The 15000-nt window shown below is 37.5% G+C and overlaps 2 protein-coding genes across 2 annotated transcripts in view; both read left to right on the top strand.

Moving 5' to 3' along the window:
• LOC123502169 (RYamide receptor-like) overlaps positions 1-3340 on the top strand; it is a 23022-nt gene extending 19682 nt beyond the window's left edge. Inside the window, exons 8-9 of the mRNA XM_045251396.1 lie at positions 1057-1328; positions 3105-3340. Coding sequence (XP_045107331.1) covers positions 1057-1328; positions 3105-3294 — 462 coding nt within the window. The 3' untranslated portion in view covers positions 3295-3340. The remainder of the gene's footprint in view (positions 1-1056; positions 1329-3104) is intronic.
• A 1123-nt stretch (positions 3341-4463) lies between these two features.
• LOC123501830 (ionotropic receptor 93a-like) overlaps positions 4464-15000 on the top strand; it is a 70089-nt gene continuing 59552 nt past the window's right edge. The window contains exon 1 of the mRNA XM_045250858.1: positions 4464-4518. Coding sequence (XP_045106793.1) covers positions 4464-4518 — 55 coding nt within the window. The remainder of the gene's footprint in view (positions 4519-15000) is intronic.

The following is a 15000-nucleotide window of genomic DNA, read 5'->3' as shown; positions in this document are numbered from 1 at the left end:
TTATAATGTTTCGATTACAACTAACATTTTTTTTCCTGCAATACCATTCAGTCTTGTTAATATCCTTTTTCAAATAAACAACAGCAACAATAATTACTTCTACTACTACTACTACTACTACTACTACTACTACTACTACTACTACTACTGCTGCTACTACTACTACTACTACTACTACTACTTATAATACTACTACTGCTACTACTACTACTACTACTGCTACTACTACTAATACTACTTCGACTATTACTACTACTACTACTACTACTACTACTACTACTACTACTACTACTACTACTACTACTACTACTACTACTACTACTACTACTAGTATTAATACTCCTATATCCTGTTTATAATATCAGAGAAAAACACGACGGTATTTACTTTAGCTACAGTACACACACACACACACACACACACACACACACACACACACACACACACACACACACACACACACACACACACACACACACACACACACACACTATATAATATCTTTCCTGACAGCAACAACACCCCCCCCAACACACACACACACACACACACACACACACACACACACACACACACACACACACACACTTCAACTAGCCCTTATACGACCTGCTAACTTGAACACAAAAAGACAGACAAACAATCAGAGAGAAAGAGAGACAGACAGATAGATCAATAGATAAATAGATACATGGATGAATGATATGAGAGTTTAATAACCATAGCTTTTAAAATGACCACATCTGCGACAGCACCTCAGAGACACAACTTTGAGAATAAGTACAGAAATACTCCTGAGACATAATGAAACACAAAGCATTTTAATAAGCACCATTGTAAACCTCTAACTTCACGAAACTAAAGCAAACAAAATCCAACGTAGGAAACTTCTTAACCTAACCTAACCTAACCTAGCAAATTTCCTAACCTAACCTAACTTAACCTAGCAAATTTCCTAACTTAACCTAACCTAACCTAACCTCAAAATTTAACTTCTAACTTAACCTAACCTCACCAAACCTAATCAAAACCTACTTTCCCCCTTTAAACCCACAGGTGATACTGGACTTCGTGGAGGAGGCAGGTTTCTGGACACACACCCATCACGTCTGGTTCATCTGTCACTGGCTGGCCATGTCCCACGCCTGCTACAACCCTCTCATTCTCTGCTGGATGAATACAAAGTTCCGAGAAGGCTATCTGCTGGCTCTCTACCGCCTCCTGCCCTGTTGCCGCTCCCGCCTCTCCCACTCCCTCCTCCAGCTCAGGCAGTCAGCGGGATTGCAGAGGGCGTATACTTCAAGCACCAGGGCATCTCGCACGCAGAGGTTAGTGGTGGTGGTGGTGGTGGTTTTGTCCTAATTTCTTATTTTATGGTAGATGATGTTGTTTGTTTTTCGTTTGTGTTTTAGGAGTTGTTGTTGTAGAAGGAGTAGTAGTAGTAGTGGTAGTAGTAGTAGTAGTAGTAGTAGTAGTAGTAGTAGTAGTAGTAGTAGTAGTAGTAGTAGTAGTAATTTATTCTAAAGCCAACACAAGATAAAAATAATAACTACATATCAATTAAAAATAGTGTGTGTGTGTGTGTGTGTTTCACTGTTTGATCTGGTGCAGTCTCTGACGAGACAGCCAGACGTTACCCTACGGAACGAGCTCAGAGCTCATTATTTCCGATCTTCGGATAGGCCTGAGACCAGGCACACACCACACACCGGGACAACAAGGTCACAACTCCTCGATTTACATCCCGTACCTACTCACTGCTAGGTGAACACCACCTACACGTGAAATATCTCCACCCGGCCGGGGAATCGAACCCCGGTCCTCTGGCTTGTAAAGCCAGCGCTCTAACCACAGAGCTACCGGACGTGTGTGTGTGTGTGTGTGTGTGTGTATCCCCTAGTGTAACACAACCACTTCATTTAATCTACAGCAACACTTTTCTCTCCTTTCTGAATACATTACTTACACATCCATACATTACCGTGGGGATAGAAGCAGATACCGGTATTAGAATTTTAACCTTGGTAGGCCTATGTCCATAAATAACCAAGACTCACAAACTTAACCATTTCTCCCCTCTATGAATGGTCACAGGAGAGTCGAGAGTCAACTTGAGTGAATACATGAATAGAAACCGTCAATAGACCAGGTAACAATGAATACCACACTAGTCCCAGGTGTTCACGTGTTATACTTCACCTGTACTAATTACCCTTTACCTTTACACACGTACAGGTAATCTTAATGGTGCTCGGAAAGAAGGTACGAGGAAAAAAAAGAAAAAAGTAATAGTAGTAATCTGTCCTACTTAATCTGTACAAATGGTTCTTTAGGTAGATTAAACACGTACAGGTAATCTTAATAATGCTCCAAAAGAAATTATCTGGGAAAATAATAGAAAAAAAATTAGAGTAATGATTTTATTTAGGAGGAAAAGTAAGTGTGTCTAGGTTAGGTTAGGTTAGGTTAGGTTAGGTTAGGTTAGGGTAGAGTAAGGTAATGTAATGTAAGGTAAGATAGGTTAGGTCACGCTGGAAACAGAAACAAAACTATTAAATATTTTTCTTACCCTTTACCTGTTGTCTTCTATCTTGTTACTCTTTTCCATGTTATATTTTTTTCTGCCACTTTCTGCCCTTCAATCACATCTAATCCTAATCTGACACCTGACGCCCTTTATAGTAACGTTAACAAACAAGTAGCAACCCTTTTTATTATATTTCTACAGGTACAGTGCGAGGAATCTAGTGTCACTATCAAATATGTTCCTAACCCTTCACTTCCCTAACCTAACCACTAGAGCTTTTGATGGTCACTAATTAATACAGGTAACCATTTCAATTTCCACAGGTACAATGAGAAGTATTTAGAGTATCACTATCAAAAATACTCCCAATCTTTCACTTTCACCCTAACACAATCACTGGAACCTTTGATAGTGACTAATTAATAAAAGTAACCCTCTCAATTTCCACAGGTACAGCGAGTTAGCTACAGCGTCACTATCAAATATATTCTTAACCCTTCACCTTCACCATTAACCTAACCAGTAGAGCCTTTGATAGTGACTAATTAATACAGGTATCCCTTTCAATTTCCCACAGGTACAGCGCAGTTTATTTGGAGTGTCAGGTGAGAGAGAACAATGGTGACCTCCCTCCAACGGTACCAATTCATCACCAGCTTGATCTGCCAGACCCACTTCACCACCACCACCTCCACCACCTCCACCACAAACCACCACCACCACAGCCGCCGCCACCACCACACAAACCCTGGGAGTCAAAGTTATAGGTTGTGGTGTTGAGTTACTATTGGTGTTGTTGTTGTTAGTGTTAGAAAGGTGTTGTTGTTTTTATATATTTTAAAATTGTTAGGGTTATGTTCCTCTCTCTCTCTCTCTCTCTCTCTCTCTCTTGTTCTCGATACTTATGTCGTGTCACCATCACTGTCACCATCACCACCATCACTACCACCATCACTAACCCCTATCGCTTCCCATCAAACATTCCATAGATTTTTATAGCTGTCATTCCAGTACTCCCTCTCTCTCTCTCTGTGTGTGTGTGTGTGTGTGTGTGTGTGTGTGTGTGTGTGTGTGTGTGTGTGTATGTGTGTAGGCATGTTTCACTGTTTGATCTGCTGCAGTCTCTGACGAGACAGCCAGACGTTACCCTACGGAACGAGCTCAGAGCTCATTATTTCCGATCTTCGGATAGGCCTGAGACCAGGCACACACCACACACCGGGACAACAAGGTCACAACTCCTCGATTTACCTCCCGTACCTACTCACTGCTAGGTGAACAGGGGCTACACGTGAAAGGAGACACACCCAAATATCTCCACCCGGCCGGGGAATCGAACCCCAGTCCTCTGGCTTGTGAAGCCAGCGCTCTAACCACTGAGCTACCGGGTATGTGTGTGTGTGTGTGTGTGTGTGTGTGTGTGTGTGTGTGTGTGTGTGTGTGTGTGTGTGTGTGTGTGTGTGTGTGTGTGTGTGTGTGTGTGTGTGTAGGCGTGTGTGTGTTCACGCATTACATTCTCTCTCTCTCTCTCTCTCTCTCTCTCTCTCTCTCTCTCTCTCTCTCTCTCTCTCTCTCTCTCTCTCTCTTCTTAACTCCTTCCTTCCTTCTTTTCTTCCTTCCTTCAGTCACTCATTCATTTCTCTAAGTATCTCATTTCTCTCCTTAACTTTCCCTCGCCTTCCTTCTCCCCTCTCCGTAGTTCCTTCCTCCTTGCTAATCATCTTCCTCCCCTCTTTCATTCCTGCGCTGGTTGGCTTAAGGGAAAAGGGAGGATGAAGAGGGAAGGGAGAATGAAGAGGGGAAGAGGAGGAATAAGAGGGGAAGAGGACAGGTGAAAGGACAGGTGTGAGGATTAACTGGAGAAATGTAAAGAGGGGAAGAGAAAGATAGGGAGAGGAAGGGAAAAGGGAAGGGAATAGAAGGGAAAGGAGAGAAGATGGGGTCTTGTACAGGTAGTGATAGTAAAAGTCTCACCTGTAATCAGTTGTCAGGTAAATTCCACGGCTCCTGGTGTTCTAATAAGGCGTACCTGTAATTAGAGCAAAGGTGGAACTCATTAATTCAGGAACTTGATGGCGCAAAAATGGTACCGTCTCAATTTTGGAAGGAAAGGAAAGTTGGTCAGTAAAAGCAGTGTGTTGAAATTTCTATATATTTTGACCAAGTGATGTTAAAAATGGAAAATAACAGGAAAAGGACTGTGTGATAATTTTTTGGTCAAACTGGAGCATAAAAAAAAAAAAAGGTCAGGTTGCGATTTTGGAAGGAAAGTGAAGATGGTCAATAGAAACAGTACGTGTGTTGAGATTTCTGTATATTTTGACCAAGTGATGTTAAAATGGAAGAAATAACAGATAAGCTGTATACGAATGTTTGATTGTGACTTTGGTGCGAAAAAAATGACACAGTTTCGATTTTATAAGGAAAAGTAAGATGTTGGTCTACAAAAATAGTACTTGTGTTGAAATCTATACATATTTTTGACCAAGTGATGTCAAAATGAAAGAAAATACCAGGTACACAGTATAAAAAATTTTTGATTACGATATTGGTGCAAAATAAAGAAACAATTTCGATTCTGGAAAGACGGTAAGAAGTAAGTCAATAAAAACAGTACGTGTGTTGAGATCTATACATACTTTTATGACCAGGTGATGCTAAAATAGAAGAAAAATAAAAGGTGAAATAGAGTATAAGAGTTCTTGGTTACGACATTGGGGTAGAAAAAGGTACAGTTTCGATTTTTGGAAGGAAAATGAAGTTGATCAATAAAAACAGTGTGTTGAGACTTTTGTATACTTTTTGACCAGATGATACAAACTCCTTTTCATTTATTTCTACCATGTGGTCTTTTCACGGGAATTTCTGGGCAAAAGGGGATACTCTTTGTGGTACCTCCTATCTCAAAGCCCACCCGCTAGGAAACCGTTGCCCCGAGTGAGGAAGCCCAACCTACACTCGGACCGTGGACAGGATTCGAACCCGTGCGCTTGGAGACCCCTCGGACCCCAAAGCACGCATGGTTCCACTGTACCACGGCGGTCCATGACTTGTTTTTCTATTCATTCTGCTTACTATATGATGATTTTATACAGCTTCAGAAACTCATGTAGGGATTAAAAATAGTGAGGACATTGGCCATTAATCCTCTGACCTCCATAGACCTTCATAATGTCAGTAAAATCGTCTAATCACACCCGAAACTCAAGGTAGAAATGCGTTGCAGTACTAAAGGGGTTAAAATGAAAGAAAATAACAGGTAAATGTGAATATAAGAAATTTTAGTCTCGACATTGGAGGAAAAGATTAGTTTGCATCCATAAAAAGCGAAGTATGTTGAGAATTACACATATTTCTTTCTGGATAAAATGAAAAAAAAAAAAATAAATAAAAATAAACCAAGAAGAAAATTGGTGGACAACTTATGCATTTATTAAGTTAATAATATTTTCATATTTTATCACAGTTATGAGTTAGTAAATAGACGGAGAGCACAGGCCTACAAGCTCTGATCTCTAACGCCGCTTAGGCCTGCTAGAAAATGAATACGTTGTACCAGTAAGTGTAGCAGGTAATGAATCACGTGAAGCTTAACAAAGAAAGCTAATCTAAATACATCGTTCCGCCTAAAAAAAATAATGGATATGCCTATGGTTGTTAATTTATCTTTTTTTTTTTTTCATTCATCCACTTATAGGCTTACAGATATTTCTCTTTTACTTAGTCACCTCCTTATTCCCTTCCCTCAAGATCCATAATACAAAGTGTATGTATAACTTCAACAGTGAGAGGAGAGGAAGTTGACGGTGTATAGATGTAGTTAGTTAATATCTACACGTATGTTTTCTTATTCATATACACGTAATAATTCAACGCATCTCCTTTTTACCTCTTCGTATGGAGTGGATTTCAGAAGCAATGTTGGGATTAGCTGTAAATTTTCTAAGTACGTCTTTGATTTATTCTTTCCTTCTGTTTAGCTTTTATCTATTCATTCATTCTATTGACTTGTGTGACTTTCTTACCACGAGTCACGAAAGATGCTCAAGGGGGAAAAAATACGTGTGAAATAAAAAAAAAAAAAAATCACCTCATTTATTGTATTTTTTCAAAGCAGCACGAGAAAGTATTTTAGACGAGATAAACGTGAGTGTGTGTGTGTGTGTGTGTGTGTGTGTGTGTGTGTGTGTGTGTGTGTGTGTGTGTGTGTGTGAGGGGACCTGTGTGACAAATAGAAGAAATATATATTAAACTTTTGAAATCTCTAGAGAGGAGGGGAGAGATTGGATGATAAAGACAAAACAAGAGTGAGAGAGATCAAGTTACAAAAGAAAGAGATTGTAAACTGAATAGAAGATAGAATAAAAGGCAGGGAAGAAAGGAAGAAGGAAAGAAGGGGTGAAGGGGTGAAGGGGTGAAGGGACGGGACGGAAAGAATATACTGTAGAGTAAGCAAATAATAAATGGATAAAAGGAAGAAAGAGAAGGAGGGAAGAGAAATGGATTAGAGAATAAAGGAGAGGGAAACAAAAGGGAGAAAGAAATTTTGAAGAGTATATAGAACAGATGGAGGGATTTTTGAATAGCCCAGACACACACACACACACACACACACACACACACACACACACACACACACACACACACACACACACACACACACACACACACACACACACACACCATTTCCCAAACTAATAAAAACTGTAAATACCAAACAAACAAACACACAAACACGCAAAAAAATGCCAACTAAAAGAAAAAAAAGAAAGACAAAAAAGAAAAGGTAAAAAAAAAAAAATAAATAAAAAATAATGAACAAATAAAAATGTATTTATATGTATGTATCTCTTCATGTATGTATTAATGTGTATGTATGTATGAATGTATGATGTATTCTCAAATACATGTATAAGATTATTAACTGCATTTAAATTTTCCTCTTTTTTTGTGTGTGTTTAAAATATCGTATTAATCAATGCTCTTTTACCTGTGGAAGATTTAATTTTACATACACCTGTCGAATTACACAGCCAGGTTAATTAAAGCCTTTTTGATTGGTTATTAATACTCACCTGTCCGTGTGTGTGTGTGTGTGTGTGTGTGTGTGTGTGTGTGTGTGTGTGTGTGTGTGTGTGTGCAATCAATACGAATTATTTTTCTTTGTTTACGTTTTCTCATATTTTTTTTAGCTGAGAGAAGAGAGAAGAGAGAGAGAGAGAGAGAGAGAGAGAGAGAGAGAGAGAGAGAGAGAGAGAGAGAGAGAGAGAGAGATTACTAACACACACCAAACTCCCCATAGTGCACCTGCATGACGCGGCTTTGATGTCTTCTTGGAGGAGGAGGAGGAGGAGGAGGAGGAGGAGGAGGAGGAGGAGGAGGAGGAGGATTGGTCGATTGAGTAACTAATAACATCACTCATTCTCTCCTCCTCCTCCTCCTCCTCCTCCTCCTCCTCCTCTTCCTCTTTCTTCTATTACTCCTCTCCTCTTCCTCCTCCTCCTCCATCTTATCCTGTTGCTCCTTCTCCTAATCCTGCATATGACCGTGTCCTTCCTCCTCCTCCTCCTCCTCCTCCTCCTCCTCTTCCTCCTCTGTCTTATCTTGTTGTTCCTTCTCTTAATTTTGCATCAGATCGTGTCCTCCTCCTCCTCCTCCTCCTCCTCCTCATCGTCATCTTCATCATATCCGCATCTTTCTTTTATTCTCCCTACATTCCTCCTCCTCCTCCTCCTCCTCCTCCTCCTCCTCCTTCCTCTTCTCCTTTAAGCCAATAATCCTTAGCATCTCCCTGTGTCCCTTTATTAGCCAAACGACAGCCAATGTGAAGCCTCGCCTGCGTGACGTCACAGAAGGCTGGAATCTGATTGGTCATTGCTTCTCATAAGGTAAATAAACAATAGAAAGCCTTGCAAAGAAGAACAAGAGGTAATAAGAGGTGATTAGAATAAAGAGGAAGAGGAAGAGGAAAGATGGAAGGCTGTAATATTGTATGTTTATAACTGTTGTTGCTATGAATGTCTCTGGTGGAATCTAATACTAAATGATAAAGAGATAAGCATAGAGAGCAACAAGAGATAAGAGATGATAAAAATAATTAATTTCTCACCTCTATAGATCCTTCCTAGTGTCAATAAAATGGTCTAAACACACACAAAACTCATGATAAACTAATCTGGTGACTATATAGTGATTTTATACAGCTTCAGAAACTTATGTGGGGGATTAAAATAGTGAAGACTGTGGCCATTAATATTCTGACCTCAATAGACCCTTCCTAGTGTCAATAAAATGGTCTAATCGTACAAAAATCTCTAGGTAAAAAAATGTGTCCCAGTACTGAAGCGTTTACAAGCATATGAATTTCGCGCCAGTAGCTTTTCTCTCTTCACAACATACACGTGTGGGTCAGACTGTTTAAGATCAAGATGAAGGAATATTAAGGCATTTTTTCATCAAGACATATTAAGATTGGACTCCCGCGAATATAAGAACAACAAATAAATAAATAAATAAATGAATAAATAAATTAACATATAAATCAGTGTAAAAAGTAGAAATGAACAAGATAGAAGAGAGAAAGAAGGAAGAGCATATAGTGAAGGAAAGAATTGTTAGCGATGTTGCAATACAAAAATGAAGAAGCTCAATAAAATCAAGAAGCTGTGAAAGACAAAAAGAAATAAAAGTTAGATAAATTATATAAAGTAAACAAAAAAATGAATAAATGAGAGGTAGAGGAAGATGAAATGATGAAAGGAAGGAAAGAGAGGGGAGGTAAATTCATAGAGATAGAGAGAGAGAGAGAGAGAGAGAGAGAGAGAGAGAGAGAGAGAGAGAGAGATCAGGTCATTGGCACACCTCACCAAACTCTAAAGGTAAACTGAGGTAAACTATCCATCTATTACTGTTTACTCCTCCTCCTCCTCCTCCTCCTCCTCCTCCTCCTCCTCCTCCTCCTCCTCCTCCTCTCTTACCAATGTAATCTTTGAACTTTCACGAGAGAGAGAGAGAGAGAGAGAGAGAGAGAGAGAGAGAGAGAGAGAGAGAGAGAGAGAGAGAGAGAGAGAGAGAGAGAGAGAGAGAGAGAGAGAGAGAGAGAGAAGCAATATTTTTCTGTGCATTATGTAGATATAAATCGGACAAACAGGGAGAAATATAGAGATAAATAGACATACAGACTCTCTCTCTCTCTCTCTCTCTGGATAAAATGATAAATGAACTAAGTCAAAAACAAAGAGAAAAGGATAAAAAAAAAAAGATAAAAGAAGAACGGGAATTAGAACTAGCAAAATAAATAAATAAACACACATATACAGAAACACTGCAACATTTTCTCTTCACATCCTTCCAAAACAAGATTGAACAAGTGAAGCGAACACTGCAACACTCTCACACATCACAACAAAGAACAACAAATATATAAGGAAGGGAATGAAAAAATATGAATAAATGGCATGTTACTTCATTTCTTTTCCTTTTTTCTTCCTTTTCTTTTTTTCTATCTATTTCCCCGATTTACTGGAATACAAGTTGAATGAGTGAATAGAAGGAAATCTGATAAACGTTGTAATCTTAAAATAATTTGAAATATAAGCGAAGAGCAACAGAAAATGTATATAATTAGGAAAATATGTGGAGGAGAGAGAGAGAGAGAGAGAGAGAGAGAGAGAGAGAGAGAGAGAGAGAGAGAGAGAGAGAGAGAGAGAGAGAGAGAGAATTGTAGGTGTGGAGAACAATAATATATGAAAGAGAAGATTATGATTAAGATGATGAGGAAGAGGAGGAGGAGGAGGAGGAGGAGAAGGAGGAGGAGGAGGAGGAGGAGGAGGAGGAGGAGGAGGAGGAGGAGGAGGAGGAGAATGAAGACCAAAAGTTGATGGCATTCTATTGTTTTTTCCACCTTCCTTTATTCTTCTCTCCTCTTCTTCCTTTGTTTCATCCTTTGTGTTCTTTACTCCTTCCTTTGTTCCTTCCAAATGAGTTGATACGTAAGGAGGAACACTCTCTCTCTCTCTCTCTCTCTCTCTCTCTCTCTCTCTCTCTCTCAAGATGGAAATATTATGCAAATGAAACAAAACATGAAAGAGAATTTAGACTAGTATTAATCTTCCCTTTATGTAGTAGTAGTAGTAGTAGTAGTAGTAGTAGTAGTAGTAGTAGTAGTAGTAGTAGTAGTAGTAGTAGTAGTAGTAGTAGTAGTAGTTACGTTTGCTATATGAGTCGTAATATAAATTTAATCACACTCCATGCCTCCCTCCCTTCGTGTGATATTTTGACCCGCCTCTTGTGTCACTGTCCAGGAGGGGGATGCAGGACCCAAGACTTATTTCTTTCTACAAAGGTAAAGTAAAGTAAAGTAAGGAAACGACACGTAATAATACAAAATGGAAAGGAGTATAGGCATGTTATTTTTTTTTTTTTGTACTATTTTGACGGGTTTCTACAAAGGTAAGGAAATGACACGTAATAATAGAAAATGGAAAGGAGTGTAGGCATGTTCTAGTTTGATTCTCCTCTCCTCGTGTCAATGTCCAAGAGGAGGGAAGGAATAGAGGACGGGTTTCTTCACAGGTGAGGTATAATAGGAAGGTGAGTAAAGGTGAGTAAAGGTGAGAAAAGGTGAGTAAAGGTGAGTAAAGGTGAGAAAAAGTGAGAAAAAGTGGGAAAAAAGTGGGAAAAGGTGAGAAAAAGTGAGAAAAGGTGAGAAAAAGTAAGAAAAGTGAGAAAGGGTGGGAAAAAGTGGGAAAAGTGAAAAAGTGAAAAAAGTGGGAAAAGTGAGAAAAGTGGGAAAAAGTGAGAAAAGTGAGAAAAGGTGAGAAAAGTAAGAAAAGTGGGAAAAGTGAGAAAAGTGGGAAAAGATGAGAAAAGTGAGAAAAGTGAGAAAAGGTGAGAAAAAGTGAGAAAAAGTGAGAAAAGGTGAGAAAAGTGGGAAAAAGTGAGAAAAGTGAGAAATGGTGAGAAAAGTGAGAAAAGTGAGAAAAAGTGGGAAAAGTGAGAAAAGTGGGAAAAAGTGAAAAGTGAGAAAAAGTGGGAAAAAGTGGGAAAAAGTGAAAAAGGTGAGAAAAGTGAGAAAATGTGAGAAAAGTGAGTGGGAAAGTGAGAAAAGTGAGAAAAGTGGGAAAGTGAGAAAAAGTGAGAAAAGTGAGAAAAGTGGGAAAAAGTGAGAAAAGTGGGAAAAAGTGAGAAAAAGTGAGTGAGAAAAGGTGAGAAAAGTGGGAAAAGTGAGAAAAGTGAGAAAAGGTGAGTGGGAAAAAGTGAGAAAAGTGAGAAAAGTAAGAAAAAGTGGGAAAAGTGAGAAAAGTGGAAAAGATGAGAAAAGTGAGAAAAGTGAGAAAAGGTGAGAAAAGTGAGAAAAGTGAGAAAAGTGGGAAAAGTGAGAAAAAGTGAGAAATGGTGAGAAAAAGTGAGAAAAGTGGGAAAAGTGAGAAAAGTGAGAAAAAAGTGGGAAAAAGTGAGAAAAGTGAGAAAAGTGAGAAAAAGTGGGAAAAAGTGGAAAAGTGAGTGGGAAAAAGTGGGAAAAGTGAGAAAAGTGAGAAAAGTGAGAAAGTGAGAAAAGTGAAAAAGAAAAGTGAGAAAAAGTGAGAAAAGTGAGAAAAGTGAGAAAAGTGGGAAAAGTGAGAAAAGTGGGAAAAGTGAGAAAAGTGAGAAAAGTGTGAAAAGTGAGAGTGAAAAAGTGAGAAAAGTGAGAAAAAGTGGGAAAAAAGTGAGAAAAGTGTGGGAAAAGAAAAGAGAAAAGTGAGAAAAAGTGAGAAAAGTGAGAAAAGTGAGAAAAGTGAGAAAAGTGAGAAAAGTGAAAAGTGAGTGGAAAAAGTGAGAAAAGTGAGAAAAGTGAGAAAAGTGAGAAAAAGTGAGAAAAAGTGAGAAAAGTGAGAAAAGTGAGAAAAGTGGGAAAAGGTGAGAAAAGTGAGAAAAAGTGAGAAAAAGTGAAAAAAAAGTGGGAAAAAGAAAAAAGTGAGAAAAAGTGGGAAAAGTGAGAAAAGTGAGAAAAGTGAAAAGTGAAAAAGTGAGAAAAGTGTGAGAAAAGTGAGAAAAGTGAGAAAAGTGAGAAAAGGTGAGAAAAGTGAGTGAAAAAAGGTGAGAAAAGTGGGAGAAAAGTGGGAAAAAGTGAGAAAAGTGAGAAAAGTGAGAAAAGTGGGAAAAAAAGTGAGAAAAGGTGAGAAAAAGTGAGAAAAGGTGAGAAAAATTGAGAAAAAGTGAGAAAAGGTGAGAAAAAGTGAGAAAAAGTGAGAAAAAGTGGGAAAAAGTGAGAAAAAGTGAGAAAAGTGGGAAAAGTGAAAGTGGGAAAAAGTGAAAAGTGGGAAAAAGTGAGAAAAAGTGAGAAAAGACACGTAATTCTTGAGATGAGAGAAAAAAAGAGGGAGAGATAAAAAAAAATAAAGGGATAAGATAAAACATACAACACACACACACACACACACACACACACACACACACACACACACACGATACATGTTGAGCCAATGTTACTGTTCATTTTTCTCTACAGTCTCAACATTTCAAAATTTCTCGTTTTCTCACTGCTTCTTTAATTTTCGTTCACTGTTTCTATTTTTCACTTATTAATCCTTTCTGTTTCGTTATTCTTAGAACTGTAATACACACACACACTCTCTCTCTCTCTCTCTCTCTCTCATTAGTACTAGACAAGGCGTCACCAGGAACATCACCAAACAGAGACACGCATTATCACTCACTGTGGAGATAGGCGCACTGCTGTCCTCAGAATCACGCTGTGGAACGCTCTCCCCACACCGTCACACAGGCGCCCTCTCTTAACATTTTTAAAACCAGACTTAAAGAAATTTTTTAAAAGAGAATATCCAAGTTAAATTTAGGTTTTTGCTGTTGCTAATTTGATTTATTTTATGTATTTTCTTTTTATTCACCTTGGTTTGGTTTATATTTCTATGTAGCTATACGTGATCACAGAAAACACGCATTGAAACCATTGTAATTCATGTGTTTATTGTAATTATAGACACACTTCATTGTCATTTGCGTAACAACAACTTTGGTGGATAATAATTTGAATCTGAATCTGAATCTCTCTCTCTCTCTCTCTCTCTCTCTCTCTCTCTCTATCTGTATATATATATATATATATATATATATATATATATATATATATATATATATATATATATATATATATATATATATATATATATATATATATATATATATATATATATATATATATATATATATATATATATATATATATATATATATATATATATATATATATATATATATATATAAGCATTTTTCAAGCGAGAGAGAGAGAGAGAGAGAGAGAGAGAGAGAGAGAGAGAGAGAGAGAGAGAGAGAGAGAGAGAGAGAGAGAGAGAGAGAGAGAGAGAGAGAGAGAGAGAATTGTTCCGACTAATTTCTTGTCATTTACTGTATTGAATGTGTGTGTGTGTGTGTGTGTGTGTGTGTGTGTGTGTGTGTGTGTGTGTGTGTGTGTGTGTGCGTTTTAATCCCGTGAAGTGTCAGTAAACAAAAGAAGATACATAGAACACATACACACATACACACACACACACACACACACACACACACACACACACACACACACACACACACACACACACACACACACACACACACACACACAGAAAGAGACAGTCTAGAGAAGATATATTTCAAAATCTGTCTATTTTTCAAGGTTGTTTTCTATTTTCAAAAGTTCACTCATATATCCTTTTATTTCCAAGCTTTATTCTATTTTCCTAAGCTTTATCTTGTATTTCCTGACATGATTTAACTTCCTAACATTTTTTTTTTCATTTTCCTAACATTTTTTTTTCATTTTCCTAATTTTTTACATTTTTCTTTCTCATTTTTAGTTTATTTTCATTTTTACTTCTTTCTTCTTCTTTTCTTCTTTCTTTTGTCCTTCGTTTTATCATTTCCTTCCAAACATTTTTTTTATTTTCTTGGCTTTTTACTAATTTACCTTTATCATTATTTTACTTTATATTTTCATTTTCACAAACATTTTCTATTATCCTTTCCTTTTATCATTTCCTTCCAATGATTTTCCAATTTTCTATTTTTCCTACTGTTTTTTTTCTTATTTCACTTCATATTTATCTTTTATTGGCATTTTCCTTATTCCTTTCTTCTTTTTTGTTATTTCCTTGCTATATTCACATTTTTATTATTTTTCTATTTATTTTCGTTCCTTTTTCCATTATTTTCCTTTTCATTTCTGTATTCTTTTATTTTTCCTTCATTTTTGCTTCCCATTCCAACTTTTATCTCTTCTTTCTTTAATATTTTGTCATTTCCTTTACATTAATTTACAAGTCTTCCTTTTTTTCGTTTTAATAATTCTAGTTTATTTAGTTTTCCCTTTAAAATACGTTTCCTGTTTAATTTGTGGCTTATATAATAGTCTCTCTCTCTCTCTCTCTCTCTCTCTCTCTCTCTCTTTAGCCCTTTCATCTACTTTCCTCCATATT

The sequence above is a fragment of the Portunus trituberculatus genome, chromosome 10 (genome assembly GCF_017591435.1).
Source record: "Portunus trituberculatus isolate SZX2019 chromosome 10, ASM1759143v1, whole genome shotgun sequence".
NCBI classification, from domain to species: Eukaryota; Metazoa; Arthropoda; class Malacostraca; order Decapoda; family Portunidae; genus Portunus; species Portunus trituberculatus.
The sequence above is the reverse complement of the archived record's forward strand: the minus strand, read 5'-3'. Positions and strand labels throughout refer to the sequence as shown.